The 16,990-nt window shown below is 47.8% G+C and overlaps 1 protein-coding gene across 1 annotated transcript in view; it reads right to left on the bottom strand.

Moving 5' to 3' along the window:
* LOC116832685 (uncharacterized) overlaps nt 1-16,714 on the bottom strand; it is a 32,812-nt gene extending 16,098 nt beyond the window's left edge. Inside the window, exons 1-4 of the mRNA XM_075065893.1 lie at nt 16,604-16,714; nt 16,316-16,407; nt 15,935-16,061; nt 15,622-15,738 (exon numbers count right to left, since the gene is read on the bottom strand). Coding sequence (XP_074921994.1) covers nt 15,622-15,738; nt 15,935-16,061; nt 16,316-16,407; nt 16,604-16,691 — 424 coding nt within the window. The 5' untranslated portion in view covers nt 16,692-16,714. The remainder of the gene's footprint in view (nt 1-15,621; nt 15,739-15,934; nt 16,062-16,315; nt 16,408-16,603) is intronic.
* Between the last annotated feature and the right edge of the window lie 276 nt (nt 16,715-16,990).

The raw sequence follows: 16,990 nt of genomic DNA, 5'->3' as shown, positions 1-16,990 counted from the left end.
GTGATGTGTGCAGAAAAGACAGTGTTGGCGGGCGTGATTCTGGGTAAAACGTCGTCAACCCACTCCTTCCTGCCCTCCGGAAAAACAGACCGGCAGATCAATATTTCGCACGCGCGCCTTTCCCTTGATCACCCTGGCAGACACATAGACACGGCAACTCACTGAAGCCTTTTGCTTTGTCACTGGTCACTTAGTATGTGTACTGAGAAATGCTGCTGACAGAGCGGTACTGGCAGCTACACAGCAGCATACTGGGCCGTTGCCCAGGTAGGCAGAGATGTTACCAGCCTTCCGCTGAGAGGCAGCATCTGAGCCATTGTAAATTGTTGGGCGGAGATGACATTATCAATCATATTGTACCGTCGATCGCTGGTTTCATTATGGGTAACCTAGGCTGGCCTCTCGAGTCGGCTCGACGAGGTGGGCACATGATAAAATGGAATGACCGCCGGTCAGTCCCTCTTTATGTTTTGTGTTAAAAAATAGATGCAGTCCTGTAAAAAGGGTCAAGTCCTACTAGGAGCCTAAGAGCACAGCCGTCAGGTCAGAGCCCCAATCCCGCAGAAATGATGAGCTGCATGCCTTGCTAAGAGAGTGCCACCATTTATTCTGACTAAAAATTTCCTAACAATCCCCACCGTTGCTTTTTTCCCCTCGATTCCAATTGCCCTTCTCTGAGCTATCCGGTGCACAATGTCCCTCGATGTGTGATGTAACGTTCACGAGAACAGAGCAGGAATATAGAAACACTGACTTTTCTAGGCGAAGTAATATAAAGTTGGAGGGGCGAGCAAGAGCGAGCTCCAGCTGCATATCAGTCCAGGGGCAGACATTAACGGTGGGGATAGAGACTCATCCAACTTAGTCTATGATTAGATACCCAAGGAAGTACAGAAAATCTTTGCTTTAGATCAGTGAAAGCGGAGGCCGAGGCGCTGATGGCAAGCGCAGGACCTCACGCAGCACTGCTATGATTAAGGTACGGTTTCACGAACACATTTGGGTGGTAGCAGTCGCCAGGAATGAACAGGGATCAACAGCTCGCAATAATCGTCTTCCCCTTCTATATACACCACCAGAAGCGCCCCGGCCGCCTCAACCCAAGAGCAAGCCAGAGTACATCACAAGGCTGAACTGGAGTAAGGAGGTGAGTCGACAACAATAAGGCGCCATCTGACCATGCAGAGAAGGAAGGAGATGGCATGGATGCCGCCGAGCTTGTCAGGCGTTCTTTGAGAGATGGCGGCAAGGGGCAGACACGCAAAGGCAGTCTGCCAGTGGCAATGCAGTAGGACAACAGTCAGGACAGAGTAGCCCACAAGCATTGTTGCGTGTCCAGTGAATTAAGAGCACGAGTTGATCAAGTGCTCCCCAGAGGGGATAGAGATACATGGCAAGAGAAACAATTGATTCTCAATCTTTCCCTTTTCTTTCACAGCAGGGGAAAGGGAGGTAAATTGGAAAGATAGTAGAGACAACCTAGTGCACGCCTGGGAACCACCCCAGACAATGTTTTGGACCTACAGGTGCATTGGGGAGTCAGCATGTTCTCGAAGTGCAAATGCTTTGGAACTGAGGGACTAGTTGAGAGAGAGAGCTCCTTTCCACTGGCACTGCAAGCGTTGACCTGTTGGTCTTACCACGTCTGCTCGTGCCGTCACGAGCCACATGAGTAGGCTGCACCTCCCTCGCGTGCCAGCGTCATCATAGACTGCTGAATTTCTCAAAAAAGTGCTATTCTCGCAATCGCTTCTGTTATGGGAGCTCTGATAGAGCAGGATGTGGTCACTCGCCCTATACAGCGATCAGATCACAGCAATCTCCTGTCAAGGTCAGCTGCTGAGCTCTTTTTGGATTCGGGGCTGCAAGCCACCGTGCTGATAAAGACCTCCAGTCACACGGTGCAAGACCAGAAATGAAATCTAACATGAGTTACGGGGGGACACTTTTCCTGTCTACTGGCCCGCGCAATTCGATATCGGATTGCCTTCCAGAGCGGTCACAATGGTGCACTTGGGATAGCCGCCCCCGGAGGCCCATACTGTCGATTTAGGCCAACCCTAAATCCGACATGGCAATAACTGGATTTCAAGCGTAATCTTGCGGAAGGATAACGAACCGGTTAAAGAGCGTCTTTATATCGATATAAACGGGCTTCGTTGTGAGAGGTGCAAGGGTTAAATTCGGTTCTAACGCTGCTAAGAGTGCGGTTATAAACCATAGAGTAACCGAGGCCTGTGAATCCAATGAGACTTTTGTCATTCATTAAGCCAACCGTAGCACGGTCCGCCAATGGATTAGAGTGTCATCTGCAGACTTATCAACATGTCAGCAATTATTTTTTTTCCCAGTGTCATTGATTATAAAGTGGTATCATAGTTACATGATCTATATGTAACCAATTCTCTGTAGTACCTACACTATGATTTAACACATCTTTCCTAACGTGAGGATTTCCTGTTTTATTTTTCTATATTGAGGACATTTCTCAGTTCGCTTATCATCGTTTTTTAGATGTGCCATGTTAAAATATCCGTGTCCTTCTACATTGTTGCGGAGAACGCTCATTTTTTGTTCTTTTACTCAAAAGGCCTCCTTCCCTGTTGTGTTTCAGGGGCTTGGATTGGAACGGTTCCTACTGCACAGTCTTTCAGTTCTCTAGAAGTCATTATTTCAGGCTCAACGGGAATTGCACTTATGCATTGATATTTCTATAAGATGGATGTCACTTCTGCTTCAATCTTTCCATCAAATGTTTCAATCTGTTCTCACTTTGCTTTCAAATTCCTCACGTAATTATTTTGTTTCCCCAAAACTCTCATTGAAAACAGTTCTCTCATCTATTCTCTTCTTATTTTCATTTTTGCATTTTTTGAGCCAATTGTTTGAAACAGGTTTGATTTGTGAGTTGTATAGCTTTCCATCAATACCGTACTATCATTAGGCCTAATCTTACCTGTTTGCTTTAACTCGATTTGTCGGAAAGGTGAGTAATTCTTTCTTTGTATATATAGCTTTTACATGGTTGTAGTGACATTATTATTTGTGTCGTCCTTTTCAGTTATTGGTGTCTCTCTCAGTGTCTTAGTTAGAGTTATGATTTCGTCGCCTGATAGCCTTTGGCTCTCCTTTTTCTGCATTCGGTGATTATGTGAGTTGTCCACCCCCGTGTGGGTTGACAGTGAGTGGATAAGGTCCCTTCCGCCTGAAGCTTTTTGTTCCACAGTTGTCAGGACAAGCTGGATAGGGTCTCGTCTCCGGTCGTGTCTCTTATGCAGAGCAAGGTAGACTCTCTCTGAAGCTTTTCTCCACAGTCGGTCAGCTATATGGGTTCTCCCTTGGGGTCCGTAGGTGTATACGGATTCGACTTCCGCCATAGCTATCCGCCACAGTCACACATATAAAGAGTTGCTCGTCCTGTGTGGCTTTTTTGATGCTGTCGAAGGTGGAGTTCTGGCGGTAGCGTTTCCCACATCAGCACAGCCGTAACGTTTTCGCATCCGATGGGTTCGAGCAGGTCAACGGGCTGAGCTGCTGCTAAAGCTTCTTTGAGCTTTACTGGTGTTCATTGTGCCCCACCTGGTACCTTAGCATGGGCAAGTTCAATTTCTTAGAACTTCCTTCGCAGACAGCAGCTTCACACGTCTTTCTCCATGCCGGTAAGCTCGCTGCTGTACTCTCCTTCTCGAGCTCTTACACAGCATCTTGCCCTTACATCTCTCGAGTGCGTCCTGAAGGCCCGCTCCCACTGGCTTCTGTCTGGGGGGGGAGTTCATTCCTGTTCTGCACTCACAAGTCCACTGTTAACAACCCTCTATGCAGCTCCCTTCATTGCTGGAGTCTCTGATGCTCATAAGCTCTTCTCAGGAAATGAATATGCTGGCCGCCACTGGACACTTATGGTTCTCTCCGACTTGTTGACTGCATAACGAGTGAAGAACGAGGCTTGTCTGTGTCTGAAGCTTTTCCCGCATCATTACATTATAGGGTCTTCCCCCTGTTGTGAACGGTGTCAGAGTGTATCTGAAGGCACTGTTGTGTTGAGAAAAGCTTGGGCACATTCATCTAACGACTCTTGTAGGCACCCTTCCTGCACAAGTTGCTGGAAATGCTGAACGGAGAAGCGAGCATGTTATTGAACACTGTTCCCCAGGTTCAGTACTTGTGTTTGCGCTCTGCCCCGTGAGGCTGTCTGGTGGTGCGGTCTCTTTGAATTCGTAAACTTCTTTTGCCCTATGAGGGATTTCTTCCACCTGGAGGGTCTTCCAGAGCGCTCTTCTGCCTTTAAACGTCACAGGCACTCCCCACTCAGCAACAGCTTCTCCCTGAGACATCCTTTGTGGTTCTGCTCCTGGTAGAACTTTCTGCTTTCCCCCCTATCTACCTACAGCCGCCTAGCACCTGGTGGGAAGAAAGAGAGAACCAGGTGAATCCATGGCCAGTGCTGGGTGCAGGGGGCAGCATAAGGGGATTTGCTGAGAGAAAACCGTGAGACAGGACGCAAAGTCCGCTAAATACTCCCCCTAGGAGGAATTAAGGAGGGGCAGTTTGACTCAAACATCTGAAACTTAAGAAGAACGCTGGGAGAGGAAAAGGCTTCAGGGTCAGGGAGAAATGGGTGCCAGGAGTGACGCCTGCCTGAGGATAGGACAAATGGAATGAGATGAATAAGACCGACAGAAGCAGCTTATGGTTTGCTGATATCAGTTTTTCCCTCAGCCCAGATGTTCCTGATTGTGTCCCTCATGCCTCACCAGTGCTAGTGCCTCTTGCAATTCTCCTTTCCAGAGCCTGAGATCTGGGAACGACACGCTCTCCCCGCGCCCATCTGGGACAGCAAATCTGTTTAGCATCGGAAATCCTGCTCATGGGAAAGAGGTACATCAATCAAACGGGGTTCAAGTAGTCTCCATCACTTAAACTACAAAGAACAGCAACGAAAATCTTGAATGAAGGGGAAAGACACAATGACATAAGGCTCAGTACCCCTTTTGGAAGCAGATCGTCTGAGATTTAGGCCATGTCTACTCACGTGGGGAACTCAGAGCAACTGCTCACCAGCGAGAGAGAGTCTCGTAATTCCCTGCATACATCTCCTGTAGAGTTCCTTCTGGCTGTTTTCATGCCAAAAGAGCCATCATCTCAGAGAGTACACGCTACTCAATCACACGTCCGGCATCTGAAATGAATGGATCCGCCGCCACCATACACCTCCTGCTCTGGCCACACCATCTCACCACTCAGACACAAGCGAAGGCAGCAAAGGACAAAGCCATCAGTAAATGCATGCATTAGGGTGGGGGGAGGAACCCCTTCCCAACCTCCCCACACAGCACGAAGATCCAGACTCAGCCTGCCCACAAACTCCTCCATTCCCTCAGAACTCAGCCCCAACGCAGGCCACTGAAGCAAGATCGCGTTTCACACAACTCACCATAAAGCACACAGAGCAAGCCACTATATTCCGCTGGTCTCTTCTATTTCCTTAGCGAGAAGCAACAAACAAATCAGGTCAGGTAAGATCTAAAGAATGATAAAGATACTTTAGAGGGACCCAGCACAGACACATCATGCTCCCTGCACCTCAACCAGCCCCAGCCAATAGAAGCCAAATGTGTTCCATATGATTCATACAGGCTGCTTGGGGACTCCCCTCTCGCGTACTACCATGCTCCCTACATCACAGCGCTCAACACAAACTTATTACACAGTGCCGGAATATGCAGCTTCTCTCTGAGTCACAGCTCATTTGTCCCTGGGTGGTGGAACCTCTGTGACAGGGCTTCCATCGTCTCAGAAATCCTCTCTTCAAGTGCACAACAAATGAGACCTGGGAAACTGAATATGTGTTAGCAGCTGTGTGAGGACACAGGTATCAGCTGAGGGCAAGTGACAAGTGGCTCTCAGATTCTCACTAACCAAGTTATTGAACAAGCCGATGAGGCCGCCAAAGCATATGATGGGGGCTGTGTCCCACACATTTCTATCTTCCATTTCCACACTACATTGGGTCTGCACATGATGCTAGAAGAGATCCTCCATAGTATTCTCTTGGAGCCTTCTGCCCAAGACTAAACCTTTCTTCCCTTACCTGGAAGATTTCTTCTCTAGGGAACTTTTCTGAACTCAGGTGATGTGACCCTAATTCGCCTTTTATTTGACTGATCATGGCACCTAGGAATATCAGATCACAATTGCACTCCTGTCAGGAGTTTGGGCTTTTTATTGAACATTATTATAATATTTGTTGTTAACCTTAGAGCTCACGGGACTCTTAATCATGGGGCAAGACCCATTGTATCAGGTACTGAAACGGAACGAACAAAAAGACAGTCTGTACCCGAAAGACTCCCTTAACATAATCCTCTACGCGTCAGGGCATCACCCAAAGGGTATCCAATTTTTCTCATCGAGTGTGAATTCATCAGAAAATTTATTTAATGGCAACTTTTCATTTGAAACTGTGTATCAGATCAGATTAACTGTCCTTTCAAGACCGCTTAAGGAATTTGAAATTAAAGTATTACATCAGGCTTCATTTCAACTAGAACACCTTATTACCATGTTTCCTTTAGCTATAAGAGTATTCAAAGGGGGAGAGGGAACCCTGACAAGCAGTCTTTTTGATGTTCTATGGAGGTAAAACATTCTTTGGGGGAAAGGAGAAGAAGTTAGTTGAATGGGCTGACTGGTGCTTCTGTTGTTAAAGTCGATCTCGTCTATGAAGACAAATATGAGACCAATGCCAGAAAAAGGATGGCAAGAACAGCAAAGATAGAAATTGCAGTTCTCTCTCGGCATTCTGACGTCCAACCGCCACTGTGTAGAAAAAGGGGAGAAAAATACTGGTTGCACTGTAAGGATTGCAAATTCGCGTCATCCAAAATTGGGATTTCAAATCTTAATTTTGATTAGAATCTACAAAGGGTCATAATTGATACCTTCAACGCGAACGAAAGAATAAGAATTACTCATTGGATCATACTATAACAAACTTAACACTGATGTGGTGCTTGGTCTTCAGGATTTTTAGGAACAACTAGCTCTTGTCAACATTTGTTTTGCTTGAAGTCTAGATGGGCATAGATCGAAAAACTGTTCCTCCCCATCCCCCTACCCTCTTGCCTTTTTAATAGGCTGCACATTTACATAAACAAGGAAAATGTCATTCACAGGTGGTTTAACTTGCTGACGTAGCAGAAATTAGCCATGTTGTGATGTCATTTCTAATATTCTCAGTTACCTGATTTGTGCTGAAGAATGGTATTTACAGCTGGAAACTAACATTCTTTAAGGATAATCTCTCATCAGGATCCTTCTAACCCCACTATCAGTCTCCTGTTGCTCACCACGAAAATATATGGCTCGAGACAATTATCCCTTGCCGCAGCCACTCTAACAATTTTATCCTAAATATTAAAACTGAGAAAAACATAATTAGCACATAAACATGTCCAATCACGGCATTTATGTTAATCTTTTAGATTCAAACTCAGTAATAAAAATATTGTACAGTTGTCCTACCCGTCCTCTTACTGGACCTAAAACAGAACAGAAACAGAACAACGGCTGTTTGCATGTTTCTTTCTTGTCTTTTGTGTGTTCTTTTGGCTCAGCTGGGTCTGTTTAAGACTGCTAGTTATAAGGCCTGCCCTGTGAAAACGCTGACATTTGTAGTGTGTATAATATTACTTTTCACAGAAGCAGGCCCTTGCTAGTAGACGGGACTCGACAAGGAAAATCTATTAACAAAACCAAACATTCACCTTTTCAAGGCAATTACTCAGCTGCCCCAGCAAGCTGTGAGCACAAATAGACCTGGATGGGAGGTGTAGGGAGGTGGTGACAGCCAGTGGAGGATGGAGTGGTTAGGACCAGGGGGAAGCAGACTAGGGACCAGTGTAATCGGGGGGGTTGAGCAATCGAAACCCTGTGGCTGGGGACCGAAGCAGCTGGCCAATCGCTAGGACCAGTGGCCGGAGGATGCAGCAGGGTCCGGGCGATGAGCACAGGGCAAGCCCAAAGCCTATGGTTGGACTCTGGGGCCCACAGCCCACAGGCCAGAGGGATGGGAGCCCACGTCGGCGGCCAGAAGCTGGGGAGGCAGAGGTGGGGGGAACAAGGTGATGGGAGGGGGTGTTGAGCCGAGGATGGAGCCCAAATCCTGTGCTAGATGCCAAGGCCCCCCAAGATGGAGTCCAGGCTGGAGGACACTGTGCGAGATATCTGGGTGTGAACCTGGGGCAGAGCTGAAAACGCCCCCACCAGATCTAGACCTCCGCGGCGCAAGCCTGAGATTGGCACCCAGAACCTGAGACCTTACCAAGCAGACCAGAGCCCAGGAGATGGAAGAGCAGCAGGGGGACCAGCAACAGCAGGGGGAAGGAGGGGTGATCCTCAGGGTTGGCACTAGTCCGGCTTCTGCATGCGGGGGCCAAGATCCTGAAACGCCCCAAAGCCAGAGCCTGGGAGCGGAGCCGCTGCCATGGACCCAAGCCCAGGCAAGAGGAGACAGTGGGCCAGAAAGAAAGCCTAACTGCCCAAATGTGGACTTAGCGTCCACAAACTCTGGTGCTTTATGAAAACCGCCCACGCTTATTACCAGCTTGGATTGATCTCAAGAGCTGCACCTAGCAAAAAATTCCAGGGTTTGCTCCCTGTCCTGGTTCCTTCGCCCAAACTTTCCCTGCGGGGAACCGCCCAAGACATCACAGGTCTTAGTCTTACCACAAAGTGGAATAACTCCCTTCCTTCCCCCTCTTTCTTCCCCACCCAGACTTTCCTCTCTGGGCTAACCTGAGATGTTTCTGAGACAACTCAATACTTTACATCACAAACCAGACGTATGCTCCTCTCGTCTCACAAAGAGAGAAACCGCCAAAATAGAGGGAAACGAGAATGAGTCTCATCATTTCCCCCTCCCAACAAATTCCCTGGTGCGCAGAGCTATCCTCTCGTAGATCTAACACAAGGAGAAAGTCGCCTCCTAGGACTTCTTAGCCTGACCCAGAGAGAAAACCACTCAAACAAGTATAAAAGAAAAACTATTATATAGAAAAATAAGAAAGAAAGAAGGAAAAAACATCAAAATATGTCTTGTATCAAATGCAATACAGGGCTATGCTTTAGAGAAAATCATGAATAAACAGTCTGATTCAAAAAAGATATCCAACTGAAACATGCAGCAGGCTGCACACATGTAAATACAACCAAAACAACATAAAAGCCTATGATGGTTTTTCTACCTGTACTTACAATGGAAACAGAAGATTAGAAGATCAGAAAGAACCTTCGTCATAGCTGAGAGACCAAGAACAAAAGACTCAGACCGACCCAAAAATCCTCCCTGATTTTATAAAACGTTTCTCTGATATGGTCCTCTAGGTCAGCGTGTTGTCCCCTTTGTTAACCTTATACAAGTAAAAAGAAACATTATACCTTAGCTTATCTATTTATGACAGGCCTTAGGGATAATGCGAGGAGATCAAGATGAGCCCATGACAGATTGATGGAACATACCCTCACCACAGGGCTGGAGCACTCCAATCACCATGCTGGAGCTGCTGACTTGCAACGGCAGGGTTGAATTCGAACCCACACCGACCTAAGAAAGGTGGGAAACTCAACAACGCAGCGCTGCTCCTCTGGCATTCTGAGCTCCAGAAGGGGGGTACAGGTCAACCGCTGGGGGCCATTGAGGATATCGTCGTCACTGCTTCGCCAGTCCCTCGGCCACCCAATCACTCGCACAAAAGGGAGTTGCTGTTGGTCTTCAAAAAAACCTGGTGGCCCCCAGCTGAGAAACAGCTGGTTGGGAGAGGGTGCATTTGAGAGGTGGGCATGCCATCTGGCAGAAAAAAACACGCTCACTGTGTCGGTGGCCTACGAGTACTCGCACTCATAGGCTGCTCTGGTGGCAGAGAGTTAACTGGCCAATGTTCGTCGTGGAACAATCAGCAGCTGTTCAGTTAAGAGCAGATTGTTCCTATTTCGCCTCTGGTCATCAGGAACGAAGCAGAATTAATATCCAGGAGTGAGGTTAATGTTCATAGCCTTAAATGGGAATACAGCACCTTGTCTATCCCCATTGCCTTTTCTCAGTGTTAGTGAGCTGGATATTGTATTAGATAGTGACTTAGTTTAACAAAAAGTCGTAACTTCGATTAGGAGTGAATCCTGAAGCTCTTCATGGTTCCGTGCGGTGAGTGGTTTTAAACAGTCTATAAAATGATTGCAGTGATACTAGACGATTGCACCTGTCGAACTATTTGGTTGGGAGTGGGATTTTACAATTATATGTGATACTCATGTGTGGAAATTCCTGGCCACGTTCCAGCGAGGATATAGAGAGAGCGGAACAAGTCTTAGTCAAACAAGGACCTCCCGGTAGGGGCGATCCGTTTATTTCAACTGCACTGGGTTCCTGCAGTTTGGCCTACATGCTACTCCAAGGAAACTTCCTGAATTTAAAACTATCCATAGCCACTAGGATTTTCCCTTCTTCCTCCCTACTGTAAGATACAAACTTCCCCCTGTATACGCAGCTAAGTAGAATAATGTATTCATTCAGCATAGGGATATAAGGAGACAGCGGAGAGCCGTAAATCAGTGAGCTATTTCCTCCTCATACAGAAACTTTGTAACAAAATCACAGTCCACATGCGGGCTGGCATGGCGTGTGTGTGGGGGGGGGCACTGTTGCTTAATAACACCGGTATGTTTAAAGCAGACACCTGTGTGTGCGCACACGACTTTAGGGATAACCAAGGCTTTTTTAAGATATTTTTCTTCCGGACCAGTTGCGCGCCGGGTTGCAGGGGCCCAGCTGGTCTGGCTGCACAACAGACTCCCTCTTTGCACCCCAGAAACATGACTGGGTGGGAGGACCACTGCAAGCTCAGCAAGAACACAGACACAACTACACAGCTCCCGAAGAGACGGACCTGCGGCTAGGGGAGGAGACCGCTGCAATGGCTCAGCTGCAGGCAGAAATCTACACACACGCCACTTCCCGGAGCTGGCTGGGCAGTGGAGAACCCAAGCGGGCTTAGGCTCTGACCACTCTGTCGCGGTGTGCCACCACTCCGCTCGCAGCCCGCTGAAGGGCAGTCCCTCCCGCCAGGCTCTGCCACCAGGCCCGGACTCACGCCGGCCGCGGGGACGGACCTGATCTCCCGGGTTGTCCCAGCAACCGAGCACCCTGGGAGTCCGCCCCCGACAGCCTCAGACGGCGGGCACAGCTCAGAAGAGATTCACCACAACGAGCCGCTGGAGAAACGGGAATTCCGCCGCTGTGAACGTCCCCACCGCACCAGGCACGGGCCCTGGGGGGATGGGGGCGGGGCGATTCAGGAGCCACGCAGTTGTGTCATTGTCGGAACGGTCCAATTCCGCCCCCAATCGCCTGCAAAATGAACATATGGGACGGGGGCTGAGGGGTCGCGAGGTGTGGAGGGCTCAGGGCAGGGCTGGCTTAGTTGGGGGTGAGGATTTTGGGTGTGTCAAACAGTGTTGCGGGTGATTCTGGGTAAATGTCGTCACTCAATCCTTCCTCCGTGAAGCAACGGCAGACAATCATTTCGCGCCCTTTTCCCTGGATCACCCTGGCAGACACTATAGCATGGCAACCATGAAGCCTGTTTTGCCTTTTGTCACTGTCACTGTATTGTGTACTGAATGCTGCTGACAGAGGCGGTACTGCAGTGCTACACAGCAGCATACATTGCTTTGCAGGTAGCAGAGATGGTTACCATCCTTCTGCAGCATCTGCCATTGTAATTTTGCGACGAATGCCATTATCAATCATTTTGTACCGTCACTGCTGTTCAATGGGTGCTACCTGGCTGGCGCTCTTGAGGTCGGAGGGGGCACATGGATAAAAATGGAAATGACTCCCGGTCATCCTCTTATGTTTTGTTTAAAAATAGAGTCAGTCCTGCTAGAAATGGGGCCAAGTTACTAGAGAGCCAAGAGAGCACAGCCGTTCCAGGTCAGAGCCCCAGAATCCCGCAGAAATGATGAGCTGCATGCCTTCTAGAGAGTGCCCCTGCAACAACCCACCGTGCTCCCTCCTTCCCCAACCCTCCTGAGCTTCCGTTGCAATGTCCCCCGATTTGTGTGATGAAGTAATAAAGAAGCAGGAATAGAAACACTGACTTTTTGGCGAGATAAAATGAGGGGACGCTAGCCTCAGCTGCTATGATAGTCCAGGCAGACATTAAAGGGTGGGGGAGAGAGAGCTCAGCCTCCAACTGCTATGATAGTCCAGGAAGTACAGAATCTTTCTTTAGACATGAAAGCAGGAGGGGGGGGCGGCTGATGGAGCTCAGGCTCCAGCTGCTATGATTAGGACGGTTACCAAGCATTTGTTACAGTTGCCAGGAATGACAGGAGTCATTCCCCTTTTATCACCAGGCGCCCCCGGCCGACCTCACCAAGGCGCAGCAGGGACACTCCACAGGCTGATGATGTTTTCCACCATTTTGTTACCATTCTGCCATCTGGAAAGTGAAGGGAGGGGATGCTGCTGTTTGATCGTGCTCCGTGGCTCGACCGTCCGCGGTTGGGCGGCCGGAGACCGCCGGGACTCTGGCCAGTGTGGCTTGCAGTAGAACACGACGGTTTGGTTAAAATAGCTACACTGAAAGAAAAAATGGAGGCAAATGAACTCCCAACTTTTGTCTCTCTCCTTCCTGTGTCGTCTTACACCTGGTAGTGTTTTGTGGTCTAAAGCTGTTCCCAGGGAAAGGGATGTAGCCTGGTTTGAAAATATACCTCATTAAGAATACAAAAATGTAACGTTAAGGAACCCCCTCTCCATATTTTTCAGGCTGATCTGGATAGGCTGGAGAACCTTAAACCTTAATTGCCAACATGCCTGAATTTTAGGGGTCTTTGAAATGCAAATCCTACATGATCCCATCTTTACAATGGTCTGAACTAAAAATCTGGATCTGAATGTGCCTGAAATGACAAGATGTAGGATTCAGTAGTGGAACTAAACATCACATCCTGAAACCCTCTTTCGGGCCTAATTCTGGCATCTGATGCACGCTCAGGGTTCCCAGTGAAGATGATGAGAGCCATGTGTTTGTATCCCAGGGTCAGTCTGTTCCAGATATACATAATTCCAGTCTCTGTAAAAAAATAATAAATAAATAAACAAATCTTGACCCACTTCACTGCAACATTTTTTTTCTTGTGAGATGATATTTGGATCTTCAACATGATGATTTATTATATGCCCTCTTGGTCTGTAGTGCAGAGCTTGTATGATGTTAGTATGCAATATTTTTGTGGAGCATTCACAATATCTGGTTTTAAAATGTGAAGGATGTGGCAGAAGATCCAAGTCCCCACTATCAGCAATAGCCAGGAAAATCTCAGTTGAGAGGAGTACAAAACTACCCCAAAACTATGGAAGGTCTAATGCTTTGTAATTTCAAAACAAATGAATAGATTTGTTTGGGTAGGGTGACCAGAAGTCCCGATTTTATAAGGACAGTCCAAATATTTTGATCTTTGTCTTATATGAGTGCCTATTACCCCCCACCTGCTGTCCTGATTTTTCACATTTGCTGTCTGGTCACTCTGTCTTTGGGAGAAAAAAATCCTATAAAAAACCCAACTTAATCTAAGGTTGAGACTTTAAATACCTGCGGTGAATTTTTACTATAGCAGCAGTCTCAAGAGCCATGCTAATGCTTCTTGTTTTAATGTGATGTATCTGAAAAGACAGAAGGCCATACATTTGTGATGAATGGCGGGGAATGAAAGCACATCAGAAGCTAACACTTTTATTTTTCTACCTTTTTAAGTGGATTCGGTGTTTATGAAAGTTGCTGAGTTAACAAAAGAGCCCCTATTCATCCACAAAACTTTTGGGCAGCAAAAGTTCAGGCTTCCTTGCATCAGCCATCAATGTGACCTAACCATGTTTTGCAAGGATCACCTACTAGGAGGGAGAAAGTAATTCAGTCTTTAAGTCCATTTCAATCCTTGGTTGCTATGTTTTGACTTCCAGAAAGAATTCTGTCTGAACTGGGTATTTTTGTGATAACATCTATCCCACCAGTCTCCTGAATCATCCAGCCCCTTAGATTCCAGCATTTTCTTACATAGATTACCTATATCTGCATACATTTAAAATGGAGTTTCCAAGCACTTAATGGTAAGATCCTCAGTCTTGTTTCAGCTCTTTTTCATTGGGTAACAGGACTGTAGCAGCATAAAAGGGCCCTAAAATCCCCGTATCTGGCTGGGGCAGAATTCTTCTGTCGCCAGCAGTATGGAAGACATCCACAGGGCACCTTCCAAGGGACCCTATTGCAATCTCTGGTATACAAGGCATGCTGGGGTTGGAGATGTACGTCAGAAGTGGAGCTACATCATGCAGCTCTATGGAGATTCCTGGGCAATGCTGTGGTCCATTAGGCAGCCTGGGGAGGCTGCCATAACTTAGAAGCTCTGGGGGCCTGTCTAAGTTACACTGGGAGCCTCTCCAGCCCCTGCAGTGCCCCAGAATCAATAGGGAACAAAGTCAGCCCTATGCCTTTTAAAAAGCACGAGACAGAATCTCACCCATAGTGTCTGAACGAAAGGTCATTGATGTTAGTGGGAGTTGTTTGAAATGCATGGGTCTTGTGCTGCCCCTCTGCACAGTGGTGAATTTCACTTATTGGGCCACATCCTCAGCTGTAAAAGCAGCAAAGAGTCCTGTGGCACCTTATAGACTAACAGATGTTTTGGAGCATGAGCTTTCAACGATGAAGAACGAGGCTTGTCTTGTGTCTGAAGCTTTTCCCGCATTCATTACATTTATAGGGTCTCTCCCCTGTGTGACTTGTCAGATGTATCTGAAAGCACTGTTGTTGAGAAAAGCTTGGCCACATTCATTACACTTGTAGGCACCCTTTCCTGCACAAGTTTGCTGACAATGCTGAACGAGAGCGAGCATTTATTGAAACTTCCCCAGGTTCAGTACTTGTGTTTGGCTCTGCCCCGTGCAGGCTGTCTGGTGGGTGCTGGTCTCTTTGGATTTCTCTAAACTTCTTTTGCTATGAGGGGATTTACTTCCACCTGGAGGGTCTTCCCAGAGCCTCTCTGTCCTGCCCTTTACGATGCTCACTGGCATCTCCCCACTCAAGGCAACAGCTTCTCCCTGAGAACATCCTTTGTGGTTCTGCTCCTGTAGATACTTTCTGGGCTTTTCCCTCCTTTCACCTACACCGTCCTAGCACCTGGTGGGAGAAAGAGAGAATCCAGGTGTGATTCATTGCCTGTGCTGGGTTGCAGGGGGGGCAGCAAAGGGATTTGTCTCTGATCAGAAAACCTGATGGACAGGAAGCAAATTTCCCTAATACTCCCCTAGAGGAATGAGGAGGGGCCAGTTCTGACTCAAAGTCCCATCTGAAACTTAAGAAAAAGGCTGGGAGAGGAAAAGGCTTCAGGGTCAGGGAGGACAAGTGGGTGCCAGGAGTGACTCCTGCCCTGAGGATAGGACACAATGGAGAGTGAGATGAGATAAGACAGAACAGGAGCAGCCCTTAGTGGGTTTGCTGATATCCCAGTTTTTTCCCTCAGGCCCAGATGGTTTCCTGATTGGTGTCCCTCATTCCTCACCAGTGCTAGTGCCTCTTGCATTCTCCCTTTCCTCAGAGCGCTGGAGATCTGGGAACCACGGCTCTTCCCCTCGCTCCATCTGGGACAGCACATCTGGTTTAGCGATCGGAAATCCTGCTCATGGGAAAGAGGTACATGCATCACAACGGGTCAAGTATTTCTCCATCACTTTAACTACAAAGAACAGCAACGAAAATCTTGGAATGAAGGGGAAAGACACAGTCCATATAGGCTTCAGTATCCCCTTTTGGCAAGCAGATCGTCTGGAGATTTAGGCCATGTCTACACTGTGGGGACTAGAGCAACTGCTCACCCAGCGAGAGGAGAGTCTCGTAATTCTCCTGCATGACATCTCTGTAGAGTTCCTTCTGCTTTTCATCCAAAAGAGCCCATTCATCTTCAGAGAAGTACACGGCTACCTCATCAAACGTCACTGGCATCTGAAATGATATGGATCCCCCACTCAGCACCTGCCTGCTCTGGCCACAATCTCACCACTCAGACACAAGCTGAGCAGCAAAGGACAAAGCCATCACTGTAAATGCAGCATTATGGGGTGGGGGGAGGAACCCCCTTTCCCAACCTCCTCCACACAGCAAGAGATGCCAGACTCAGCCTGCCCACAAATCTCCCCATCCCTTCAGAACTCAGCCCCAACGCAGGCCACTGAAGCAAGCACCGTTTCACAACTCACCATAAAGCCAAACCTACAGAGCAAGGCCACTATATCCTGGTCTCCTTCATTCTCCTTAGCATAAGCAACAAACAAATAAGGTGCAGGAAGATCTAAAGAATGATAAAGATACTGTTAGAGGGACCCACACAGACACACATGCTCCTGCACCTCACCCAGCCTCCACGTGCCAATAGACAGCCAAATGCTGTTCCAATGATTTCATACAGGCTGCCTTGGGGACTCCCCTCCCTGCTGTACTATCCATGCTCCCTAACATCACATGCGTCTCCACACACAACTTATTACCCAGTTGCCGTGAATACTGCAGCTTCTCTCTGAGGTCACAGCTCAGTTGTGGTCCTGGGTGGTGGAACCTCTGTGACAGGGGCTCCATCGTCTCAGAAATCCCTTCTCTTTCAGTCACACAAAGTGAGACCTGGGAAACATATATGTTGTTAGCGCTGTGTGAGGGACAAAGGTATCATCTGAGGGGCAGTGACAAGTGGCTCTCAGATTCTCTACTAAACAGAGTTATTGAAAGCCGATGGGCCTGCCAAGCATATGACTGGGGCTGTGTCCCCCCACATTTCTATCTTCCAGTTTTCACCACTATCAGTTGGGTTCTGCACATTGATGACTAGAAGAGATTCCTCAATTATGTATTTCTTCTTGTAGCCTTCTGCCCAGACTAAA

The sequence above is a fragment of the Chelonoidis abingdonii genome, chromosome 4 (assembly GCF_003597395.2).
Source record: "Chelonoidis abingdonii isolate Lonesome George chromosome 4, CheloAbing_2.0, whole genome shotgun sequence".
Lineage (NCBI taxonomy): Eukaryota > Metazoa > Chordata > Testudines > Testudinidae > Chelonoidis > Chelonoidis abingdonii.
This window is presented reverse-complemented; position numbering and strand designations above follow the sequence as displayed.